This window comes from Ptiloglossa arizonensis, chromosome 3 (assembly GCF_051014685.1).
Source record: "Ptiloglossa arizonensis isolate GNS036 chromosome 3, iyPtiAriz1_principal, whole genome shotgun sequence".
NCBI lineage: Eukaryota > Metazoa > Arthropoda > Insecta > Hymenoptera > Colletidae > Ptiloglossa > Ptiloglossa arizonensis.
This window is the reverse complement of record NC_135050.1, coordinates 16609125-16633754: the sequence shown is the minus strand read 5'-3', so window position 1 is coordinate 16633754 and position 24630 is coordinate 16609125. Positions and strand designations below refer to the sequence as shown.

Sequence of the window (24630 nt, the reverse complement as noted above, 5' to 3'; positions counted from 1 at the left end):
TTACCCTTCGTTTTTACCAGTGTTGTCAAAAATCAGAGGCGTCTAAATAAATATTTCCGCGTATAAAATCGGCGACATCGCGCAATAAAGAGGTTCGAGAAACGAGAGAAAAGAAGAAAAAAGGAAAGGAGACACAACGGTCGTAAAGATCCCATCTCTCCCCTGTTTGAAAAGTCCGACAGGCACGACAGGAAGCAGAGATGGATATTCCACCTTCGTTGGCTCATCCGCGAGACCCTCGACACCGGCTCTCCTTACCTCGCCAATCTCGTCACCACTCCGAAATCTTTCACACCGCGGCGCTAATTCTCACCCCTCTAATTAACGGTCGTCTATTTCTGCTCCACTTCGCCGTGCTTTTAAAGTCTGGGCCCAATTCTCTTACTTATCTCCTCGCGCGGTGCAAACTTTACTCCGAGATTCGTTGTATCGCGGATATTCCGGACGGATTTATCAGTCATCGATCGTTCTCTCTCTTTCTCTTACTAGTTCGATCTGTTTTCTCGATTCGATTCGTTCGTCGCACGATCGATCGACGAAGATAGCTCGATTTGTTCGTCGTTGCGTCAACGAAAATAATTCGTTGGAATCGTTGTATCGATGAAAGTGTTTCGTTGGATTCGTTGTATCGACGAAAGTGTTTCGTTGGATTCGTTGTATGGATGAAAGTATTTCGTTAGATTCGTTGTATGGATGAAAGTATTTCGTTAGATTCGTTGTATCATGGAAAATAATACGTTAGATTTTATGTATCAGGGAAAGTATTTCTTTAGATTCGTTGTATCGACGAAAGTATTTCTTTAGATTCGTTGTATCGACGAAAGTATTTCTTTAGATTCGTTGTATCGACGAAAGTATTTCGTTCGATTCGTTGTATCATGAAGAATAATACGTTAGATTCTATGTATCAGCGAAAGTATTTTGTTAGATTCGTTGTATCAGCGAAAGTATTTTGTTAGATTCGTCGTATCAGCGAAAGTATTTCTTTAGATTCGTTGTATCAACGAAAGTATTTCTTTAGATTCGTTGTATCATGGAGAATAATACGTTAGATTCGTTGTATCGATGAAAGTATTTCGTTAGATTCGTTGTATCATGGAAAATAATACGTTAGATTCTATGTATCAACGAAAGTATTTCGTTAGATTCGTTGTATCAACGAAAGTATTTCTTTAGATTCGTTGTATCAACGAAAGTGTTTCGTTAGATTCGTTGTATCAACAAAATTATTTCGTTAGCTTTGTTATATCATGGAAATAATTTGTTAGATTTGTTGCATCAACGAAAGTATTTCGTTAGATTGGTTGTATCAACGAAAGTATTTCGTTAGTTTTGTTACATCATGGAAATAATTTGTTAAACTCGTTACATCAACGAAAACAGTTCGTTATACCCGCTGGATGAACCACTTCCCAATTTCTTTTTGAAATTCCCTTTACCATTTACCCTTACTTCCAAATATTTACAAATACGTGCTAAAACGAAAATCGTATCAACCGCGTCGTCGTTAACGCAAACAATCACCTGATACGTTAAATTTCTTCGTGAAAGAACTGTCACCCTCTCCGAGTTCAAATCTCCAATTCGTACGAAATGTTTGTACGCGCCAAAGTTTTCGTTTCGAATTTTTCGCGATGTTCTCGCACGAAAGGGGATGTTTAAAAATGCCCATTTTTGACACAGCCCGGTATTGAAAAATTTACGCAAGATCTTTCAAAGCGTCTTCAAAGAACGACCAATCATTTTCTCGTAGTGTTGTAAAAATTCAAATTGTAATATCTGGATCTCGCGTATGATTAGTAATATAGTGATTTAACCTGATGCAAATAACGAACAGTGTCGTGTGCTTTTCTCGACTCTTTGCTTGTGACTGAAGGGAAGAAAACTGAAAGAAAAGTAACGTTGAAACTATTGACCCACGAACGACCCTTTTACCTTAAAATTCAACATAAACTGTTCGCCATCTACATATAGCACTACCCAAATCGTTCTTGCATTTATCCCAACGCATAATTCTTCGAGAAAATGATAATTTTTTGTTTCTCGCTAACCATTCCTAATGTTCTTCCACGAATGTTTCGTTTTCAAACGATGCCAAAATTGCTCATTTTTGAACACCTTACTTCGGTAAGGTAACCATGTGTTCTCGGTCGGATGTTTGTTAAAGACGATACAATAGCCGCGTTCACCTACGGGATCCAAAACGCTCCGATAAATACGCTCTTATCGGCTTCGACGACCGTCCGATTCCCTGTCGAAACCATCGATCTGCATTCTTCCGTTATCGCTAAAGCGTTATCCTTCCGTCTCGTTCGTGGCATCGAAAATACAAGGAAACGAAGGAGAAAGAGAGCCAGAGATAAGGTGAACCCGATCGATCACGATGTCGACCTTTTTCCACGCGACGAGGAAACACAGTCGCGCGAATTGATTCGTCGTTCGGCGACGAGTTTCACCGGAAACGTTGAAACTTCCGTTTCCATTTTATTACATCTCGAGAACGCGTCTAGTGAATTTTGTACAGATCTCTGGAAACATTACAACCAGCCGTCGAATCGCTACGAAACGAATACGCGTTCGTAGTCTTGAAACTTTGTATCGCGTTCTCTTCGAAATCGTGTTTCTTAGGTATGCTTAGGTATGATCGATTTTAAATTTTGCACACGCGTAGAGCGAATGTTCGTTTACAGTCTCTACGAGATTCGAGTGGATAACTTCGAATCTTTTATTTTTTTTTTTTCTTATCTTTTTCTTTCTGTTCTCCCGAAGAATACCATTGATCTTCTTTTTCGCAATGGTGTCTCGATTTTGTTAAATTACGTTTCCCGTTTATTATTCCCGTAGAGGAGATAATCGCGCTCGTGAACACCGACGATGTATTTCTTTCATCCGTTTCTTATCCGAGAAACGGTGTCGATCGATAATAAAAACACCCTTCGAGAACGGATGCGTCACAGCTGGGAACGCGGAGTGTTTGTTACGACGCGTTAAGAAAATTTCAAAAATATTACGCGATCGACGAATAAATATGTTTAATAGAAAGGTGGATTCGTATGCCTTGAAGTCTCTTTAGGGAAAAAACGTTTCTGATAAACGATCGATCGATGATCTTCCTAAATGAAAATATACCGCAACTTGAGACACAGTATTTATTATCGAGTCGTTAACAAAATTGAAACGGTATATTTAACGGTCGATGAACATTCTTTAGACATTCTTTCATGGGAAAGAACAATTTCGATAAGTGATCAATTATTCGTCGCAATCTTCCGACGAGTAGGAAGTTACAATGCGTTGTCCAAACTCCAAAATGTTCGATGGTCGACAAACACGTTCAATACAGACGCAGATTCGTGTACTCGAAGTTTCCGTTGAAAAAAACAAAAACAGTACCAATAAATAACCAATTACTCGCCACAATCTCGGACCGGTTGAATTATAACGCGTTGTCGAAATTGCAAAGCGTTCGATGTTCGACAAACGCGTTCGATACAGACGCAGATTCGTGTACTCGAGGTTTCCGTTGAAAAAAACAAGAACAGTACCAATAAATAACCAATTACTCGCCACAATCTCGGACCGGTAGAATTATAACGCGTTGTCGAAATTGCAAAGCGTTCGATGTTCGACAAACGCGTTCAATGGAGGCGCAGATTCGTGTGCTCGAAGTTTTCGTTGGAAAAAAAAAATTCCAATAATTAGCCAATTAATCGGCTTCTTAATGGTAGTTCCCCCTCTCTCTCTCTCTCTCTCTCTCTCTCTCTCTCTCTCTTTTTCTCTCTCTGTGGAGCGTCAGCCGCGCGAGCGTTTATCGCGAGGACGGGGCGAGGTGTTGGGCCGTATCGGCCGCAAACAACACGTTTGTTTCCGAACGGGCCGGAGTTCGATACGCGATTATTATGACCCGTGACGAGCCTTGAACTTGCCCTACGATAAGCAGAGCTGCTTACCAGCCGTCGTTTGTTGCACAGCGCTGCACACTGTGCGAGCTTACACACGCGCGAGCAACGAGCAATGCTCGCTGCCTCGCGACTTTGCCATTAAATTGACTCGCGTCAGGGTACAACGACCCCGTGCTTCGACTTTTCGAAACAACGTATCGGCGTCGTTCGCTACTCGCTCGAATCAACCGACGAGAACGACCCCCTCTCCGTTTCGTTGGAACCTCGCGGGTCCGTACAGTGACCGAAATTAACGGTTAAATGGTTTTATTTCGGATAACTCGACGAATAACCGTTAACTATTCTTGTTTCGGAGAACTTGACGTATAACGGTTTTCTATTCTTATTTGGGGTAACTTGACGAATAACGATTTTATATTTTTATTTGGGATAACTTGACGAATAATATTTACTTATTTTTATTTAGAACGACGTGATTAATAACGATTACCTATTTTTATTTAGGATAATTTGACGAATAACTATTTTATATTTTTATTTAGTATAACTTGACGAATAACATTTATCTATTTTTATTTAGAACGACGTAATAAATAACGGTTAAATTATTCTTATTTAGCATAACTTGACGAATAACAATTTTATATTTTTATTTAGGATAACTTGACGAATAACATTTATCTATTTTTATTTAGAACGACGTAACGAATAACGGTTATCTATTTTTATTTAAAATGACGTAACGAGTAACGGTTATCTATTTTTATTTAGGATAACTCGACGAATAACGGTTTTCTATTATTATTTAAGGATAACTCGACGAATAACGGTTACCTATTTTTATTTAGAACGACGTAATCAATAACGGTTTGCCTACTTTTATTTAGAATGACTTAACGAATAACGGTTAGCCATTTTTCTTTAGGATAACTTGACGAACAACTGTTACCTATTTTTATTTGGAACAAGGGGACGAAACAACCCTCCAAAGTTTTCGATCCGATGCTAACTCTTTGAGATCGTTTGTAATTTTTGAAAAAGATTCGGGACTGTTTTCTACTTGGATAATATTACGGTGTACGCTCGAGTGTAAATGAAATTTACCAAACTTGGTCAACTTGTCAACGAATGTATCTTGTAAAGTTACTTGACCAAAGATTTTTCAATCGTGCAAACGTTCAGAGCGTTTTCACCGATGGTTCCTGGACGTGTGAAATTTGTTCGATATTTTTGAAAATTTGAGCGAACCACAAGTGGAAATATATTTTTGTAACCTCTTGTGCAAGCGTTTGGAGTATTTTTCTCGATGATACTGGAAGAGTTCCGATAGACCTGTTCGATATTTTTGCAAATTTGAGAGAACCGCAAGTGGAAGTATATAATATTTTCCTAACCACTCCGTACATCTGGAATTCTAAATTTATCCATCGCAATTTGTCGGAGAATTTTAAAACGAAAGAAGAAAAAAAAAAGAAACGAGACCTTGCTAAGAGACTCGTAGACCTCGACGAGAGGAACGAAATAATAATTCACGCACCGTATATTTCACGATACTTTCGTGGATCGTACGAAACAGAATTCTGTATTTTCCCCGATCGTGGGAGAATTGGAGTAACAACGTCACCATCTGTGCTCGAAAGGCGACTCTCACTCGACGTGGAACTCGTATCGGTATCGCACCATGAAAACCTACGAGACTTCTCATTCGAACGTCGCGTGGTCTCTCAAATGGTAAATCTATACAAAACCATTAAACGGGGAAAAATAAATAACGCGCGTAATTTTCGCATCGAGAAGTATCGTCGAGCGTTTCTTCGTCTAGGGAAGGATTTTCTCGCGTCGAAGGGTCGTTATTCGACACCGAACGCGCGCATAATCGACACTGGGCGACAATTATGAACAAACAGGGGCGACTCGCTCGTTCTTTAAAACTTTTCGTTCGTCCATTTGCGTACGGTTTGTATCCGTCACTGAGAAAAGCGAGCGTAGCAGCCGAACAGCCAGCCAGCCAGCCAGCCAGCCAGCCAACCCACCAACCCCCTATTCAATGTCGCTACAATAATAAACCACCTCGGTTATCTGTATTTCTGTATTTCCCTCTGGGATTCTCGGCACATTCAGGCATCGGGGCCAAGTTCAGACTATATATACACACACGCCATTCCATTCTATAACGCGGCTGTGTCGGCGTTTATCCTCTACCCTACCGGTCTACGATTCGCACCCTTTCCCTACTGCGCGGCTGCACCTGGATTTTCGCGAATTTGGACCAAACCGACGACGACCCCTACCCTCTCCGCTACCCTCCCTCGATCCACGATCTGGCCCACCACCCGCGCGACGAATTCATTTTCGCGCCCGTTTTACGACCGCTCCCAATCGACACGTTCTTCTTCTTTCTTTTCCTTTTTTTTTTTTGCTTTTTACAAATTGGTCCAGTTACGAGATTCGAGGAGGGACGCGCGACGAACATCTCGAAGAGACGCAGAATCGGGTTATTCCTTCGGGTAAAAGCGAGTCGAAGTCAACGAGCTCGATTCCGGTTTCCGTGAATTCGTTTTCGCGCTCGTTTTACGACGCGTTTTACTTTTTCTTTTTTTTTCTTTTTTTTCGTTGCAAATCGGTCTGATCGTGGGGTTGTTCTTCCAGGGAGAAGTAAATCGAAATGTGTAAAGTTTCTATTAACTTAAATATTACCTTACTCTCTGTTACTTTATCTATTATTTAAATTTATATATGTAATTAATTCTCGCGCCTATTGTTTTTTTCTTTTCTGTTGCAAATCGGTCCGATCACGGAGTTGTTCTTTTAGAGAGAAGTAAATCGAAATGTGTAAGGTTTCTATTAACTTAAATATTACCTTACTCTCTGTTACTTTATCTATTATTTAAATTTATATATGTAATTAATTCTCGCGCTTATTGTTTTTTTCTTTTCTGTAGAAAATTGGTTCAATCACGGAGTTGTTTTTCCAGGGAGAAGTAAATCGAAATGTATAAGGTTTCTATTAACTTAAATGTTACCTTATTATTACTCTCTGTTACTTTATCTATTATTTAAATTTATAAATGTAATTCATTCTCGCGCCTATTTCTTTTTCTTTTCTTTTTTCAGGGAAAAGTGAGTCAAAATCGATAACAATGATTCCATTTCGCTCGAAATTTCGAGTTCTTTAACGCTCTTTATTTTTCGCGCAGATCCGTAAATTGTTGACGAATAGAATCGGTAGTTACAGCTCGAATCATATAGATTTTCGTTATTGACAAAGGCGAGTAAAACGCATTGGCGTAGACACAGATACGAAATATTAACCACTAACGGAATAAAAAAAATTCTCCTACCCTTTTGTAACACAAATCCGATAAAATGTAGGTAATAACAATTATCCTGACAAGTGTCACGACTAACTCAAATTTTCTCGTTTCTTTCTTTTTATCGTTTCGTTCGCTTTTTAAATAACTTTCCCGTTGGAAAGACGATTTATCAACATTGCACATATTATCCGAACTTTGATCAACTTTTAATATGTTTGTTCGGGTCTGTAACAAAACTAGTCTCAGTTTTAAAAATACAAGTTACGCGATAAGATAAGGTTACTCCTATGCAATGCGCCTAAATGCTAGGATCCCTGGTGGGGAGTGGGCGGAGCGAGGGCCCGATCCCCCACTCCATCTGGCTTTCGCAGGGACTTGGCAACTTACGATCTCTTTGCAATATTCTACCGTTCGTCATTTTTTAAAAACACTTGGACATTTTCCCCCATTATTTCTCTTTCTTGGAACTTGGATAACACGCGATCGTACGTTCGACGAAACGAAAGAAAACGAATATACTGACCCTCGCGATTAACCCTCCAAACGGGCCCATAACTTCACTTTGCTCGTGCAAATACTTTGAACGAAGATTCTCTCGTTTCGTCGTACTCTTCTCAATCCCCGAGGAAAGTTACACTTATGGAACAAATATACAACCCGGAAGTCTCTTTGGGCCCGAAAAGGCCCAGACGTAGCGCGACCAAGGCCAAAAGTCCGCGCGTCACCGTTTCCCTAACTTCTAATCGTAATACATAGTACACAAACGAGAGATCGCGAACCTAGAGCCTGCTGTTCGCCAAACTCGGGGTGCAAATTACGCGATGCACTCGATCGAACCGCGTTACCAATTTCCCAACCGACCGATCTCCGATCACCAGGTATACCGATCCTCGATCGAAGAAAAGGGTCTTCGCAATAGAACAGTCGCGAGAACGTTATAAGCCACGTATCGCGAGAAAGATCTCGCTCGCGAGTAAATAAAGGCGATAGTATATATAACGCTTACCTTCTTCTCGGTGAGTTTCTCGCATCGCCTCATCTTGCATATCTGGTGGCTCTTGTCGTTCCGGCATGGCGCGCAGTCGCCGCAGTTGTCCTTGCGTTGGCATCCGATGCACTCGCCGCACCTCTTGCGCTTCTTCTTCGCCGGTTTGTCGCTGAGACCACCGTCACCGTCGGGATCGGTCATGCCGCCGCCCATGTGATGGGGCCCGCGGTTCGCGGTGGAGGAGACGGCGGCCACCTGGCCGGAGCTCTCGACGTTTCCGGCACCGGCGCTGTCCTCGGACTCCATCGAGCCAGCGCGTATTTTTCTACGCTCCTTCTTCCGGCCGTCGATGCCGATCGGTCTGGACGTGGGCGAGGAGTCGAGTACCGTGGACATCGGGTTCTGGAAGTTGGCGTGGTGCAACTGCGGGTACTCGGGCTTGACCACGGTGAGCACGGTGTGATGGGGATGTCCCGGTGGGGGAGGCGGGAACGCCTGTACCGGGCTCGAGCCGAGCAATTGTATGTGCCTTTCGTCTAGTAGCTGTTGCTGAAGGGCCGGTACCTCTCTCGCCTGTACCGGTGCCGGTACCAATGGATAACCGACGCCACCGCGATGTGGATGGGGCGCCGGCAACGGTGTACCGAGTGTGTGGAAACTCGGTAGACCGACCGCCGACGTGACAGGTGGTGAGTGGGATATCGAGGCCGGCGACAATGGCGTGAGCGCCGTTAATTGGGGCTCCGCTTCGCTCGGAGCCGTGAATTGGCTCGCGAAGCTGGGCAGACCCTCACCGGCCCCGGCGCCGCCGGCGGCGTTCTTCGACTCCCAGGGCCTGTACTGGCTGGCGAGGACCACCTCGCCGCGCGAGTCGATCAAACGACCGGTCAGTCCCTCGTAGTAGTCCCAGGAGGACGTCAGACCCAGTCCGACGTCCTGGGGGTGTAAGGTGGTCAATGTCGTCGAGCTGTCCATCGCGTTGTCACCGGCGAAGCTGCTGAACGGCGGCAGATGCCGCGCCGGATCACCCGGTCCGACCGAGCTCGGCGAGGTCGCTACCGCCGCCGGAGGGCTGCCTGCTACCCTCTCGGTGGCGCCGCCGACCTCCTTCGTTACCTCGGCGCTCATCTTCCCCGTCGCGTCATCGCGACTCGAGCCCCCTGCGAGCAGGAGGTTCGCGTTACCGTTCCACTCGATCGCACGTGATCCTCGATCCCAACAACCGTGACAACGACCCGACGACCACCGACCCTCCTCCCGCGAGATCTCCGTCGGAGGACCGCGGCACGTACCTTGCGGGCTACGATCAACCGCTGATCGCCTCCTCGAACACGCTCGCGCAGAACGATCCGACGATACTTACTCCTCCGCGGCACCTGTACATCTGGACCGGGAGGAACCAAGAGGGCTATCTTCGATACGCAAACGTAAACGTAGACGTAGACGTAGACGTAGACGTAGACGTAGACCAAGGAATCCTCGATCCGAGCTCTCTCGCCTCACCGATGATCCAGATCCTCTACGCGTTCAATCTTTTTTTCTATTTTCTTTTCTTTTCTTTTCTTTTCCGTTTTCCTCGCGTCGACCTTCTCTACAGATACTTCTTTTTTTTTCTTTTTTTTCTTTTTTTGCTCCGTAACTTTCGCTCTCTCTCTTTCTCTCCGGGTGTGTTTCCGTCGCACTCGCTCTCTCACTTTCGATCCTCTCTTTCTCTCTCTTTCTCTCTACCTCTACCACTCTCTCGCTCTTTCTTTCTCTCGTTCGCTCGCTCGCTCGCTCTCTATAACTCTATTTCTGTCGTTTGTACTCAACAGGTTTAGGCTACGAACTGAAGTAGATCGGTTTCTCTGGGAGTAATTATGCGCGAGTCCCCCCGTGTGTATCCGGATATATAGGGCGGCTCTGAGTTTTCTGCTCTCTCGCTTTGGATGGGACTTCTTCCTTTCTTTTCCTCGATAGACACTCGCTCAGTGGGTGCGTCCGTTCTTCTTCTTATTCTTCTTTCTTTTTTTTTCTTCCGCTTCTTCTCGTTCTTCTCGTTCTTCCTCTTCTTTCCCTTCTTCTTCTTCTTCTTCTTCTTCTTCTCCTGCTTCTACTTCTTCTTATTCCTCCGCTTCTTCTTGTTTCGTTTAAATCGTTAACCCTTACTTACTGCTTAATTACGTAAAACTCCTATATAGCTTAGAAAAAACTTTGTCGGTCGGTTTGCTCTTAATTTAATCTGCTTCGCGAAGAGATCGGGCGGGCGCGTCGTCGCTACGCGCGCTCCTCGCTTGGTTAGTGAGTATCGTTACTTGCTGAGTGATTAGTAGAAAAATGAAATGGTAGATTCTTTGGTTTACGGTTTTTTCCCCCTTTTCGCGCGCAGTTTCTATACTATCTTTCGTTTCGTTTCAGCGTTTTTGTCATCCGTTTTTATTCTTCGTTTCTTCTTTCCTTCCTCTCCCCTCTTTCTATTTTACTTATCTCTTCTCTTTGCTCGCTCAACGCGCAACAACGATCGTTACTTGTTTCCCTTTTTACGTCTTTCGATTTGGCACTGGCGGACTTTTTTTTTTTTTTTATTTTTATTTTTTGTATTTTTTTTTTGTTTCTTCTGTTTTACCTTTTCGTTATTTACTTCAGATATACTTTGTACACTAATTAGATACTATAGCTCTTAATTGTTTGTCTTCCTCTTCCTCTTCTTCTTCGCGAACCTAAGCTCTTGGAATATTTTTTGTTTGTTTGTTTGTTTGTTTGTATGTATGTTTTGTTTCTTTTCTCGTTTCGTTTTCCTTCCTCTTCACGTCGATATAAACACACTAATTACTTCTTTCGCGCTTCGTAAGAAAATAGAAATCACTTGAGGTTAATGTGGCTTGTTAGAAGGCGGTTGATTTGTACGATCTGAAACAGAAGAAACGTATTTCGCGCGTTAGACATCGAGAATTCACGCTCGATTATCACGGGATGTTTATCGCGGGGAGTCACGCGTCTCGCACTTTTACGATCGGTCTTGCGCATGCTCGAGCCCACACTCTCTCTCTCTCTCTCTCTCTCTCTCTCTCTCTCTCTCTCTCTCTCTCTCACTTACTTTCTCTCGCGTACACTCGCAACATTACATTTCCGTACAATATCTTCTCAACTACATATTTCTTCAACCGTTTTCTTTCGTTCGCGTACACTCTTCTAGAATCGATCCCTCGCGAAGAACAATCTCTCAACAATTGTCCCATCTTCGAATCCCACCGTGAAAGATCTCGCCATAGACCCTGTACGCGCGAAACCGAAAATCTCTCGACGTATAAAAAAAAAAAAAAATAAAAAAAGCGGGCGCTCAACGACAAGAGCGGGGGCTTATTCATCGAGCCCTCCCCGTTCCCCGTGGTCACGTGAGGCGATCGTGAGCGAGAACGTGACACGCGACTACGTGGGAACGTGTCATAGACGTTACCATAACGTGACCATCGCCGAGCCAAGGTTACTATTACGTTCGGCGTGTCCGCACACCTACTCGCTCGCTTTGATACCCGCGAATGTTGTGCCCTAGTCCCTGGACGGTTCATTCACGCTGCTCGGAGCGGTGACGATGGCTACGAGCTCTTCGCGTCTCTCGTTCGCCTCTCGTCCGACGAACCGTCTCCTCCGCGTTTCACAAAGGGAGTTTACGATACGGCCGAGCGCAAATGGGAACGTACACATTGCGCGAACCGATCCGTGGAAACGAACCGTCGACCGTTTTTACTCGTATCGTTGATACACCAACCACCGTACGGATTACAACCAACCGTGCACGTTCGCGGCGAGAGGCACGAGAATTCGAATTTCTCGATCGGTCGTTGGAATTTATTCCCGGGACCGGCGCTCTTCGATCTTCGGCTTGGATCGTAACTCGTACACGGATTGGAAAACGGTACCGGTATTCCCACGGACGGTTTACGTATTTTCGTATTCGAAGTCGCGATCGAGCGCGAAATCTTTCGCGATCGGCCTTAGATTTCGCGCTGATTCGAGCGTAACCTGAATTTTACACTCGTTGATGGAGAATTATTGGTACTTTATTATTGAATTATTGTTCGTTTTAATTATTATTATCATTGTTGTTGTTGTTATTGTTATTTTATTACTATCAGTGGTGTTTAATTGTAGTTACTTCGGTTTCTTCGAGATATCTGTTACGAGTAAAAATAAAGCGAACAGTATTGGGTTTTTCGTTAATCTTTTTCCGCGTTTGGGATTCATGTTACAAGTAGGTACGTATAAGAAGAATTTCACATCGTTTAATGTAATTTATGTAGGTTATACGATTTTTGAAGAGGAAAACGAAAACGGGAGAAAAGAATTCGAAGAAGAAATAATAACACTTCCAGGGATACGGGAATATCGTTGCGAGATGAATATTAAGGGGGAATATCGATTTCGATTTTGCTTTGGAGAGACTTTACTAAACTCTTGGACGTTTTAATTTTCAACAACGTTTAATCGATTCTGTTGATTCGCTATCAAACAGTGTTTCTATACGTTCGTGTTATCACGTTCCACGATCGCGTACTCATCGTCTCGTTTAGTCTCGGGGCAAATCATTACAAAACTCATTGGGCTAGATACTAATGAATCATCGACGCTTGATTGAACCTTGAAAGGCTTCGATGAGCTTTAATAGACAACTGTACCGCGGAGAAACTTTCCGAGTGACACCTGTAGATCGTTGGAAAACGTTGCCGACAATCGGAAAAATATTCGCTGAGAAAAATCCTATCGTCGAGCACGCGCGATCGATATCGAAAATTGGCGGGAAAATTTGAATATCGATCGAAGAGAGAGACACATACGCGCGAAAAGAAGCTTGAATTATTACGCGAGATACGACAATATACCAAATAAGCATTCATTGGGTAAAATAAATTACGAGTTACACCAACTGCGTTTCCGTAACAATAATCGAGTAAATATTTCTATTCCTTCTCGCATATTCCAAAGTATCCTACAGTCTGAACTACCGAGTTGTTTCGCACGAGAAACGAATAAATCCATCCAATAAAATTGAACAGAAACGAGTTGCAAATTGAAACGAGTCGATCGGTAAATTCCTTCCAAGGATCCCTATTGATTTTCAGCAAACCGATTCTCTACGTAATTTCAATAAACGAACCTGCTCCGTGTAAAAGACTTCTCGATCTCGAACGAATTGTTCACGAACCCCTTGAGAAAAGTGCTACGATTTTCGCAAAATGATCGTCGGTACGGTTTCCCTCGGGAAGCACAATTTCGCCAGAAATCGATATATACGCGTAAAATCGGCGAACGAAGTATCCCCGAAGCGATTAGTTCTCGTTCCTTGTACGCGCGCACGTATATGGCTTCGCTCCGTCCGGTCAAGTTTGCAGCCAGCCCGGCTGCGAGTACCCCGGAGCGGAGCCGATATCGCGCGCGAGTTAAATTCCCGAACGAAAGCTGCCGCGTCGAGTACAGACCGCGAATACTTTATTCAGAAGCGTACGTTCACCGTGGCTACGATAAGGTACCGACCGCCGACACAATCCTCCACTCGGCGGCGTTAAAGTTCGCCGAACGTTGATATCCCTCGTTGTACTTGGACGACGAGGACTTTAGATCGACAATTTCGAACCAGACGCCAGTATCGCGAGTCAAACTCGTGGATAAGAATTTTTGGCGAAACTTGAACATCACGAGACAGACTCGTGAGAAGAATGTAGAACTGGACGCGAGTATCGCGAGTCAAACTCGTGAATAACGATTTTTGGCGAAACGTGAACATCACGAGTCACACTCGTGGTAAAAGTTTGGGACGAAATAAGGATATCGTGAGTCAGACTCGAGTAATCGAATGCGAGTTAAAGTAGAACATCACGAGTCAAACTCGTGATAAGAATTTTGAACGAAACGCGAATATTACGAGTCACGCTCGTGATGAAAGTTTTGAACGAAACACTCGTGATGAAACACGGATATCGCGAGTCACACTTGTGATACAAGTTTTGAAGGAAACAAGGATATCGCGAGTCAGACTCGAGGAATCGAATGCGAGACAAACGTGAACATCACGAGTCAGATTCGTGGTAACAATTTTAGACCGAGCGCGAGTATCGCGAGTCAGACTCGCTGAATCGATGCTGGTCAAAGGTAAACATCGAGAGTAAATGAAAAAAAGAACGTCGAACAATATTATTCACGATGAATAATATTTGTGTAATTCTGAAGACGAGTATCGCGCGATAGATTCGTGAGAAAAATGTTCTACCGAACGCGAACACCTCCGATTCTGACCCGTGAAAGAAAGATCGGCTCGTAGACGTTAAAAATAGTTCAGTGTATCGCATTTCGGTTCGTATGCACCTTGCAACTGTTCTCGCGTCTCTCCGACCCGTTGAACGCGCGTGGTCTTCTACCTACGGGCCCGGATTTCGTCGAGTCGAATCGTTAACCTTGGGATCGTAGCACCGCGACACGATCCTGTCGAATCTTTCCACGATCGCGTACGAGGAACCCGACGAGAGAAAACAACCTATCCACCGTTCACTTAACGAACATTAATCTCGGGCAGCGGTGATCGACGATCGACCTTCCACGCCCTCGAGGTTTAATCGTCCTCCGAAATCCCATTGAATTGCTCGATTCGAGGAGCGTTGCTCGGAAGAGGTTCGAGGCCATCGTCGAAAACCGAAGCGACGTTGGTCCTCCGTGAGATATCGACCGCCATTTAGCCCCCTACCTACAACACACCAACCACCCCCTTTCTCTCTCGCTCTATTCTCCGTTCCGGCGCACATAGCGCGCGCGCTACTCGCGCAACCTGAACTCGGCTGTACGACACGTACTCGGCTACTTGGACGCGTGTACGTGCGCGTGTCCGTCCCTCGAACGAACACGCTCGCACTGTCTCACGCGTACGCGCGCGAGCGCGCCACGGCTTTTGCACGGCCGGTGGATGTACATAATGGCCGGTACATAGAGAGCAACAGCTCTAGCTGTCTCACGGACGCTTTTCCAAGCCCCCACCCGAACCCGCCCACCCCCTCCACCGCGCGAACGACTCCCGCCGCAAAACTCTCTCTAATAGCTTTACTACAGCTGTGGCCGCGCCGGAGCTTTCGCTATCGTTGGAAACTTGCACTGTCGTTTGCCGTGCACTTTCGCTTACCGCCACGCGCGGCCGAATTAAATCGCGAAAACCTACCGCTGGACGGGACCGCCTCGCATTTTCCCGCCCACGATTCGACGCGCTCGTGAACGTTATCGAACGAGAGTCCGCGGGACGATCGGCACGACCGATACTCGCCGAAACGGAAGCGATCCTCCGAGGATACCTCGAGACATCTTCGATGGTTCGACGAAGGAAAGATTCCCGGGGTTAGAAGTGTTTTTCTATATTCGCGATTTACGTAACGTGTACCTGTTTCGGGTGTTCGAGATTCGAGGGGAGATGTGTCGCGATTTCGGCACGATCGGCCGCGAATCGAGTCGAGATTCGGGTACCCGAAAGCTTCGGGAAGACACTTTCGCGAGTTTCGTAAGATTTTAGTGCCTGAAATCTTCGGGAAGGCACTTTTGCGAGTTTGATAAGATTTTAGTACCCGAAAGCTTTGGGAAGGCACTTTCGCGAGTTTGATAAGATTTTAGTACCTGAAAGCTTCGTGAGGGCAGTTTCACAGGTTTGGTAAAATTTTAGTACCCGAAAGCTTCGGGAAGGCACTTTCGCGAGTTCGATAAGATTTTAGTACCCGAAAGCTTCGGGAAGATACTTTCGCGAGTTCGATAAGATTTTAGTACCCGAAAGCTTCGGGAGACACTTTCGCGAGTTTGATAAGATTTTAGTACCTGCAAGCTTTGTGAGGACACTTTCGCGTGTTCGATAAGATTTTAGTACCCGAAAGCTTCGAAACGGCATTTTCGCGAGTTTGATAAGATTTTAGTACCCGAAAGGTTCGGGAAGGCATTTTCGCGAGATTGATACGATTTTAGTACCCGAAAGCTTCGGAAGACACGAGCGTCGCGAACGCTTTGGAGGTTCTACGCGTCGAGATACCTTTGCGATAAGTACCTGACCCGACGCGGGACGAGCACGGACTTTGTTGCACTGGAAAATTTCGAACCCGAGTGACAGATATTCGACGAGATCTGCGCGAGAAGAAACTTTCGAAAGCACGTGATGCGAGTAATCGAAAAGTCCCGGTACCTGAAACTCGTGGTTACTCGACAAATCTTACGCGGCAAAGTACTCTTGTGATTCCAACCCGACCCGACGAGACACAAGTTACTCTAGGCACTCGAGAAATTCTGTGTAATAAAAAAGTGTAATTCGAAAGAGAGGAAGAAAGAGAAAGAGGGAGAGGAAGTTTTAGATACCCGAAAGCTCGACTGCTCGAGAAATACTGGATACTGAATTTTGAAAATTTGGTGCTATCCGATTCAAGATTCTGTTACTCGAAAATGGAATATATTCGAGAAGTTCTACACGTCGAGGAGCTTCTGTGAATAACCTAAATACCATAGAAATGTTGCACGACAAAGAATTCGAAGAATTTTGTACCAATTCGATTTAAGATAAAATTAAAGATGCTCTTCTAGAGAAAGGGAGTACCCGAAAGCTCGAGTGTTTAAAATATTCGGTACAAGAAACTTTTCTAATTTAGATCTAATTTAAGATTCGTGCAACCGAAAATTAGAAAGTATTACAACTACAATCTTTCTAAAGAGGCGAAGTACCTGAAAAGCTCGAATGCTCGAGAAACGTTGTACGATGCGAAACTTTTCAAATTTCCATCCACGTTAGGATACGTGTACCCGAAAATTAAAAGTATTCGAGAAACTCCGTTCAAACTTTCTAAAAAAACAAAGTACCTGAAAAGCTCGAGTGCTCGAGAAACGTTACACGACGCGAAACTTGTCAAATTTCGAGCCACATTAGGATTCGTGTACCCGAAAATTCAAAATACTCAAGAAACTCTGTACAAACTTTCTAAAGGCACAGAGTACCTGAAAAGCTCAAATGCTCGAGAAACGTTACACGACGCGAAACTTTTCGAATTTCCATCCACGTTAGGATACGTGTAACCGAAAATTAAAAGCATTCGAGGAACTCCGTTCGAACTTTCTAAAGGCACAGAGTACCTGAAAAGCTCGAGTGTTCTAGAAACGTTACACGACGCGAAACTTGACAAATTTCCATCCACGTTAGGATACGTGTACCCGAAAATTAAAAGCATTCGAGAAACTCCGTTCAAACTTTCTAAAGAAACAAAGTACCTGAAAAGCTCAAATGCTCGAGAAACGTTACACGACGCGAAACTTTTCGAATTTCCATCCACGTTAGGATACGTGTAACCGAAAATTAAAAGCATTCGAGAAACTCCGTTCGAACTTTCTAAAGGCACAAAGTACCTGAAAAGCTCGAGTGCTCGAGAAACGTTACACGACGTGAAACTTATCGACAACTGTACCGCTTCGAGGTCCGCGTATTCGAGAGATTCCGTACGAGAAACTCACGAGGTACCCACGGGTGGCTCCGAACCCTCGGAAGGCTTCGGTACCCGAAAGTTTCGTATACCTGGGTGCCCCTGGCGGAGAAAAAAAAAGTCGAGGAAAGCGATAATCGGCGTGCAGACGAGGCCCGGCGCGATAGTCGTTCGACGAGGAAACAGACCGATCGTTTGTTCGTAACCGGCGCGCCTATTCGCTCGCTTCGAGCGAAACGGCGAACCGTGGCGCGGGGAGTATCGTATCGCGCTACGAGCTAAGCGACGACCGGGAATTCCGCGAAGACATTCTCGTCGTGGAAGCCGCAAGCCCGCGGAGACGACGTGGCTCCTCTGTTCGATGTCGCAACACCTGCGCGGGAGATCAGCACGCAGGCCACGGGCGATTGAACTTTCCTCGTGGTTCATAAATCTAGTCTAGACTGAATACCGCGAACTTTAGTCTTTAAAGGTCGCGAAACTCGCCAGCGCTGATAGCGCGAGCACGAACCTAACGGCGACTCGGCGCGGCTAACCTCCGCGTTCCCTTGCGATAAAAAGGATCGGGACCATCGACGGCCCACGGAAAGAAATTCGAAGAAGTTGGTAATCCGTGCAACGGCACACGCTCGAACGCGGATATAAATCGTTGGTGGCCGGCCGCGTCGGAAACGCGACCTGAAATCGATCCGTCTCGCGACGCGGCGTCCGTCTTCCCGCTCTGGCGCGAAACTTTCCAACTTCTGCGAGAGATGTTTTATCGTTCCGGCCAGTCCGGCCCGCCACCGATATAAATTAAACCTATCTCTCCGAGTGGTCTTCGATTTCCACGGAACACCTCGGTGCCCGACGCGTCGAACCGATCGCGACTCCTCGAGCTCCCGGTCTCTTCGATCGAGTACTCGAGTTCACTCGAGAACCAATGCACGCGTCGCGTGCGATCCACGTTTCCCTTTTACCGTGTAACGGAACAAACCTACTCGATCGGCCCCCGATGGTAAGATTTTATTTCACCGTTATCGCGGTTAAGACCTGAGCCGAGTTATCGCCGCGGAGAAAAGCCACGTCTCGTTATCTGGATCGCTACGAATCTAGTTTCGTCGAACTCGCGCCGAACGGACGTGGATCTTCCGAGCGAAACACTGTTTCGAGTGTTTCTTCCGAGAAACGAACGAAACGACGCACCAACGGTTCAACCGGACCACGTGTATTTCAAATACGAGTGTATCGAAAATTCACAAGGTACAATTGTCGAAACTATTGTGCACGAATCGCGAAGAATATTATTCTACGGATACAAGTTCCTTCAAAATGAATTTTCCTGGATCGTCGATCGATAATACCGACGAGAGAAAGTTTTCGAAACAATCGGTGAACGTATTCCGCGTACTCCGATATTTGTACAAGAAGCGTCTCGCGTTGGGTCTAACGCGACCCAACTCGTCCAAGACCTAGACCTCATCCCCGCGTTCGAAAACGCTCGAGACATTTCTCCGCGACTTCGATAGCGAAGTTTCCCCCGTTTCGCGTCTCCCTGTTGTTTTCGCGGTACGCCATGATTTTCGGTCCACCCTGTACGGTGGGAAGAATGCGCCGGGAGAAACGACTAGCTAACTTTTTCAATCCCATCTCGGGGAAAAAGTACATCGAATCGGGGCGGGTGCTCGGATCGATAACGGGCGCGGAAGACGCGCGCGGTCCGCGAAACGAAGCGAAACGAAGCGAAGCGAAGCGAGACGAGGAGGAGAGGAAATTTTGGAAAAGGCGTATAGGCGGTAGACGGTCGCCGTCGGCGCTAACCGTCGGCGTCCAAGCGCGGAGAGAAGAACAGCTGGCGCCTGGCTCTCGTCGTTGCACTCTCGTCGAATCGACCGTACACACCACCGGCTCTCGGTGCTTTGTGGCCGCGCACAAAAATTCAATACCGCGCGCGCGTACGCTGCGAAGCGGTGCCTCGTCTCGCGGGGCGCGCGCGTACGCGTCGAGACAGACGCCGAACGAACGATATATCCCGTCGTCGGATTCTTTCGTCGGGCGGAACGCAGGACGCCGACTTCCCAGAACCGCGTGTACAAACCCAGCTGGCCGACAGAAAGAGATCGAGAGATTCCGCGCGCTTGGAATTAATATTAGACGGGCGACGAGTTGCGCGCCATCGAAAAAACCGAGAGCCGACCGAGAACGCGCCCGCGTCCGCACCGCGCGGGGAATATTCTCGAGACGCGTGGAATATAACCCGACCAGACGGTATATAGGAAGCGAACGCGCGACCCGAAAACTTACCACCGATTCGACGAATCGAGCTCGATTTGAGAGAAATTTACTTTTGCGGATGATCGAACGACGCTTTCCTGTCGCGCGAATTACGAGAAGACTTCGCGGTGAAAGATGCGACGAGTTTCCACGAGGATGAAACGAAACGCGCGAGAAACGTTACGCGTTTTTCGAAACGCTTCGGGAATCGAAGATGTTTTTTATAGGATTATGGAGCGTGGAAACGATCGACGACGAAAAGATTCTTTGCTGAAAATGCGGAAAGCGTTGGATATATTACGCGTTTGGTTGAGATACTTGGGTATCAAAGGAGAAGGATTTTGTATAGAATTTCGAAATATGGTAGACACGGGAAGGCTACCTGGTGAAACTTTGAAAAGTGTGAGGAAAATGACGCGTTGAGATAGTTTGGAATTAAGGGAGCCATTTTGTACAGGATTCGAGAGCGTGGAAACGATCGACAACGAAAAGATTCTTTGCTGAAACTTTCGAACGCGTGAAATATATTACGCGTTGGTTGAGATATTTGAGATTCAAAGGAGCACAATTTTGTATAGAATTTCAAAGTGTAGAAACGATCGAAACGGAAAAATCTGCCTGGTGAAACTTTGAAACGTTTCGATGAGAATGAAATGAAACGCGCGAAAAAGATTACACGTTAGTTGAGATACTTAGGAATCAAAGGAGCCATTTTGTACAGAACTCCAAAGTGTAGAAACGATCGAAACTGAAAAATCTGCCTGGTGAAACTTTGAAACGTTTCGATGAGAATGAAATGAAACGCGCGAAAAAGATTATACGTTAGTTGAGATACTTGGGAATCAAAGAAGCCATTTTGTACAGAATTTCAAAGTGTAGAAACGATCGAAACCGAAAAATCGGCCCGGTGAAACTTTGAAACGTTTCGATGAGAATAAAATGAAACGCGTGAAAAAAATTATGCGTTAGTTGAGATACTTGGGAATCAAAGAAGCCATTTTGTACAGGATTTCAGAATGTGGAAACGATCGATACTGGAAATTCTACTTGGTGAAACTTTGAAACGTTTCGATGAGAATAAAATGAAACGTGGGAAAAAGATTATTCGTTAGTTGAGATATTTGGGAATCAAAGAAGCCATTTTGTACAGGATTTCAGAGCGTGGAAACGATCGACATCGAAAAGACTCCCTGATGAAACTTTGGAACGTGTAAAAAGAATGATACGTTAGTCGAGATACTTGTAAATCGAAGGAGCCATTTTGCACAGAACTCCAAAGCGTAGAAGTACGAAGTTCCAGAAACGGTTCGACACTGGATGAAACGAAAAGTGTCGTCGACGAAACGATCGTTGCTCTCGCGATCGATGGAAACTATCGAAGAAATTCGCGCGAAAAGGTGAAGAGAATTTTGTAAGAACGACGATACAAGAAATTAGAAAAGAGGTCGATGCACGGGGACGTGGAAACAGATCGGCGCGTATTTATCCAATTTGTTCGCGCGAGCTGCGCTCGCAGCTCGTGATCGTCGAAGGTGATCGATACGATCGATATTTCTATTAATCGCTCACTATTAATACCCTCGTTTGAAACGACGACTAGTCGTTCGTTGATTCTTGCCGCTACAAGGTTGACGCGTCGTGGAAAAATCGTGCTTCCCGTTCCAACTTTCTAACGAGACGTTTTCGTTGCCGCGCGAAATATTTTCCCTATTTTTGCTCGCGGAATATACATATACACATACATACATACGTACATGTATATATTTGCCAGACGCGATCGCCCATTCACGAATCGATCGGTTGTTTCTATTATTTCTCACCGGTGGAATGTAAACAGCATAACTTGACGCGCGATGCACGAACGATAAATAGTATAAATAGAACGAGCGGAACCAGCGGAACCATTATTACGTTATATAAAGATAAAAAAATTAATTTTATCCGCCACGCGGATCTACCGCGGGTAATTACAATTAGCAAAATTTGTGCCGAGCGAACGTTATAGATGTAAATTGCTCCTTAAATTACACGTGCGATATCTTTGCGCGTTCCGTTCTACTAGTAAGCAATCTCCCTTTACTTTCAATTTACATTTACAACATTCACCGACACGAGTACCGCGCTGTTTTATAATGTCCTGTTTATCGTTGATTCGTACAACCGATAAAACCGACGCAAATAACAAATTTCAAGGAGACAATCTTTGCAAACGACGGAACAAAAAACGAAACTTTCGTCCGACATCCGCGAAAATAGCAATCGTTCGCGCGTTTAACCGTCCCCCCTCCCCACCGGGGACCGATTCGCAACCGCGCATGCGCGCTACGGTCGTTCGATCTTCCGAGTCGTTTAACCTAGAAATTTCTCGCGCGTGAACGATCTTTTTCTCGAAATCGTTCGCTGTCTCGATCCTACCGCGAATCACGACCCACCCTGTACATAGAAACGAAGGACGATCGCCAGAGACGCGTTACCCCGTATCTCGAGCTGTTTTTCATTTATTTAATTTTTTCTTTTCCTTTTTTACGAGAAGCGACGCCAATGGAATTCTACGCTTCCCGATTCGTCATTATCGCGTGCCTGTATCGAGCAGTTAGGGCTGGCTCGAACTCCTTTGTTTCACTCGGGTTCAGCGTCGCGGGCTTGTTATCGCGACACGAGTAATCTCGCGAGACGATTTTGCCCAAGAATCGTCGATTCGTCCCTTTCCTAACCTCTTTCGATAGTTTCCTTTTCGGCTACTCGTCGCGCATGCGCCCTCACTGCGCGCTCCAGGGAAAACGCGAAGCTGCTGTTCGTCTCCGATGAACCGGCCGGATTTCACGGAGAACGAGAGTATTTAAAACGCGGACCGAGCCAGTATGAAATTAATTATTCCTGGAAAACGTTCAGATAAAAGGAATTCTTTTGGACGAGTAATTTTTCGTAACGTTGATACTCGATGGAACTTTTCGTTATTTTCTATATATATATATAGAATATATTATAAGATTATTATATTATAAGATATATATATTATAAGAACATAATAATGTTAAAGAATATATATATGTTCTTTAACATAACTCCAATATTCTTAACATAAGGAATACGTTACTCTTTTCGTTACGATTACTGTTTTAAGTTGAGCTACTTGGAAATTGAAGGAGCACAATTTTGTACAGAACTCCAAAATGTAGAAACGATAGACAAGGAAAGTCTCTCTGGTGAAACTTCGAAACGTTTCGATGAGAATGAAACTAAACGTGTGAAAAAGATTATTTGTCAGTTGAGATACTTGGAAATTAAAGGAGCGCGATTTTGTACAGAACTCCAAAATGTAAAAACGATAAACAAGGAAAGTCTCTCTGGTGAAACTTTAAAACGTTTCGATGAGAATAAAACGAATTACTGTTTCAAGTTACCGTCCATGGAACTTCCTCTCAACGACGAGCAGTCTAGAATTATATTACTTGGATCTAAAATAAAAAATCAAACGGAGTTTCTTCACGGTAGAATCACACATCGATACTGTGAACCCAAATCTTGTACGAAATACATAAAATTAACGATAATACGGTTCTGGAATTTCTTTCAAAGACAAGAATCTCCAGTCCCTCGACAGGAAAGTCCATGGAGAATATTTATTACCTCGCGGAGAACCGATTTCTTATAACGAAAAGATTGTACATCTTGGAATGTTGAAGAGTGTACATACATATATGGAAAGTGACGAGAAGTTTCATTAAGGTTTTACGTTACAGAAAAATCACCGAAAATCACTTTTATTCGAAGGTTTGGCTCGAGTCTGCCCCTTGAGCGCGTCCCAAAATTATTTATACACGAGCATCACCGTCTACGTTTTTCTAATTCTCTCGTTTTATTCTCTTCGACGTTTACTTCGCGTCGTTCGTATCGTGCAAGCTACGCGCGACAGTGTACCGTCTTGGTACAGGGGAAAGAAACGATAAAAGGGTCGAAATTTTCGGCACGGGTACCAGAAAATCCTACCTCCTTGCGACAAGTCCGATATCATCGTATCGGAAAACCGTCCGCCGCAAACCGCGCTCCAATTGAACGATTCGTGCCCAGAAGAACGGTGTACGTTACAAATGTTTGCCATCCGATGAATCGATTCACGGCTGTGCGAAAAATTTTCGCCTTTGCGGTCAATAAATTACTTTCTCGATACCGGAGATTGTTTATCTTCGAACCGAATTATCTACCGGGCACTTGATACGTTGATCGATAAGTTTCGTCGCTCGATGAGAAATCGAACTATCGGATGAAAAATTGAACTATCGGATGAAAAATTCAACTATCGGATGAAAAATTGAACTATCAGATTCGTCGTTTGGTTTCTCTAAAGATGGTACTACCGTTTGACGAACGTGTGTGAAGTTTCACGTTCACGGTTCACAGTGTGAAGTTTCACGTACAGTTCAAAGTTGAAGTTTCACGTACAGTTGTTCAAAGTTGAAGTTTCATTTACAGTTGTTTAAAATTAAAGTTTCACGTACAGTTGTTCAAAATTAAAGTTTCACTAACAGTTGTTCAAAATTAAAGTTTCACGTACAGTTGTTCAAAGTTGAAGTTTCGCGTACAGTCGTTCAAAGTTCAATCGTCACAGTATTTTCTTTCACGATAGAAAAAGCGAAAAAACATACGAACAACCTAGTACTCGCTCTGATACTCGCTAAAATCCACTTAATACCGAATACACCCTCGACTGTGTG

General features: G+C 44.8%; 1 protein-coding gene across 5 annotated transcripts in view; it reads right to left on the bottom strand.

Annotated features, from left to right (window-relative positions):
- Tet (tet methylcytosine dioxygenase-like) overlaps positions 1 to 24630 on the bottom strand; it is a 278954-nt gene that overhangs the window by 205707 nt on the left and 48617 nt on the right. For 4 of the 5 annotated variants that reach the window (XM_076307866.1, XM_076307865.1, XM_076307863.1 and 1 more), the window contains exon 2: positions 8223 to 11093. In XM_076307866.1, the coding sequence (XP_076163981.1) occupies positions 8223 to 9332 (1110 nt within the window). In that variant the 5' untranslated portion in view covers positions 9333 to 11093. Of the gene's footprint in view, positions 1 to 8222; positions 11094 to 23905; positions 23984 to 24630 lie in introns of those variants that run through there. The other variant, XM_076307867.1, reaches the window with a different exon arrangement.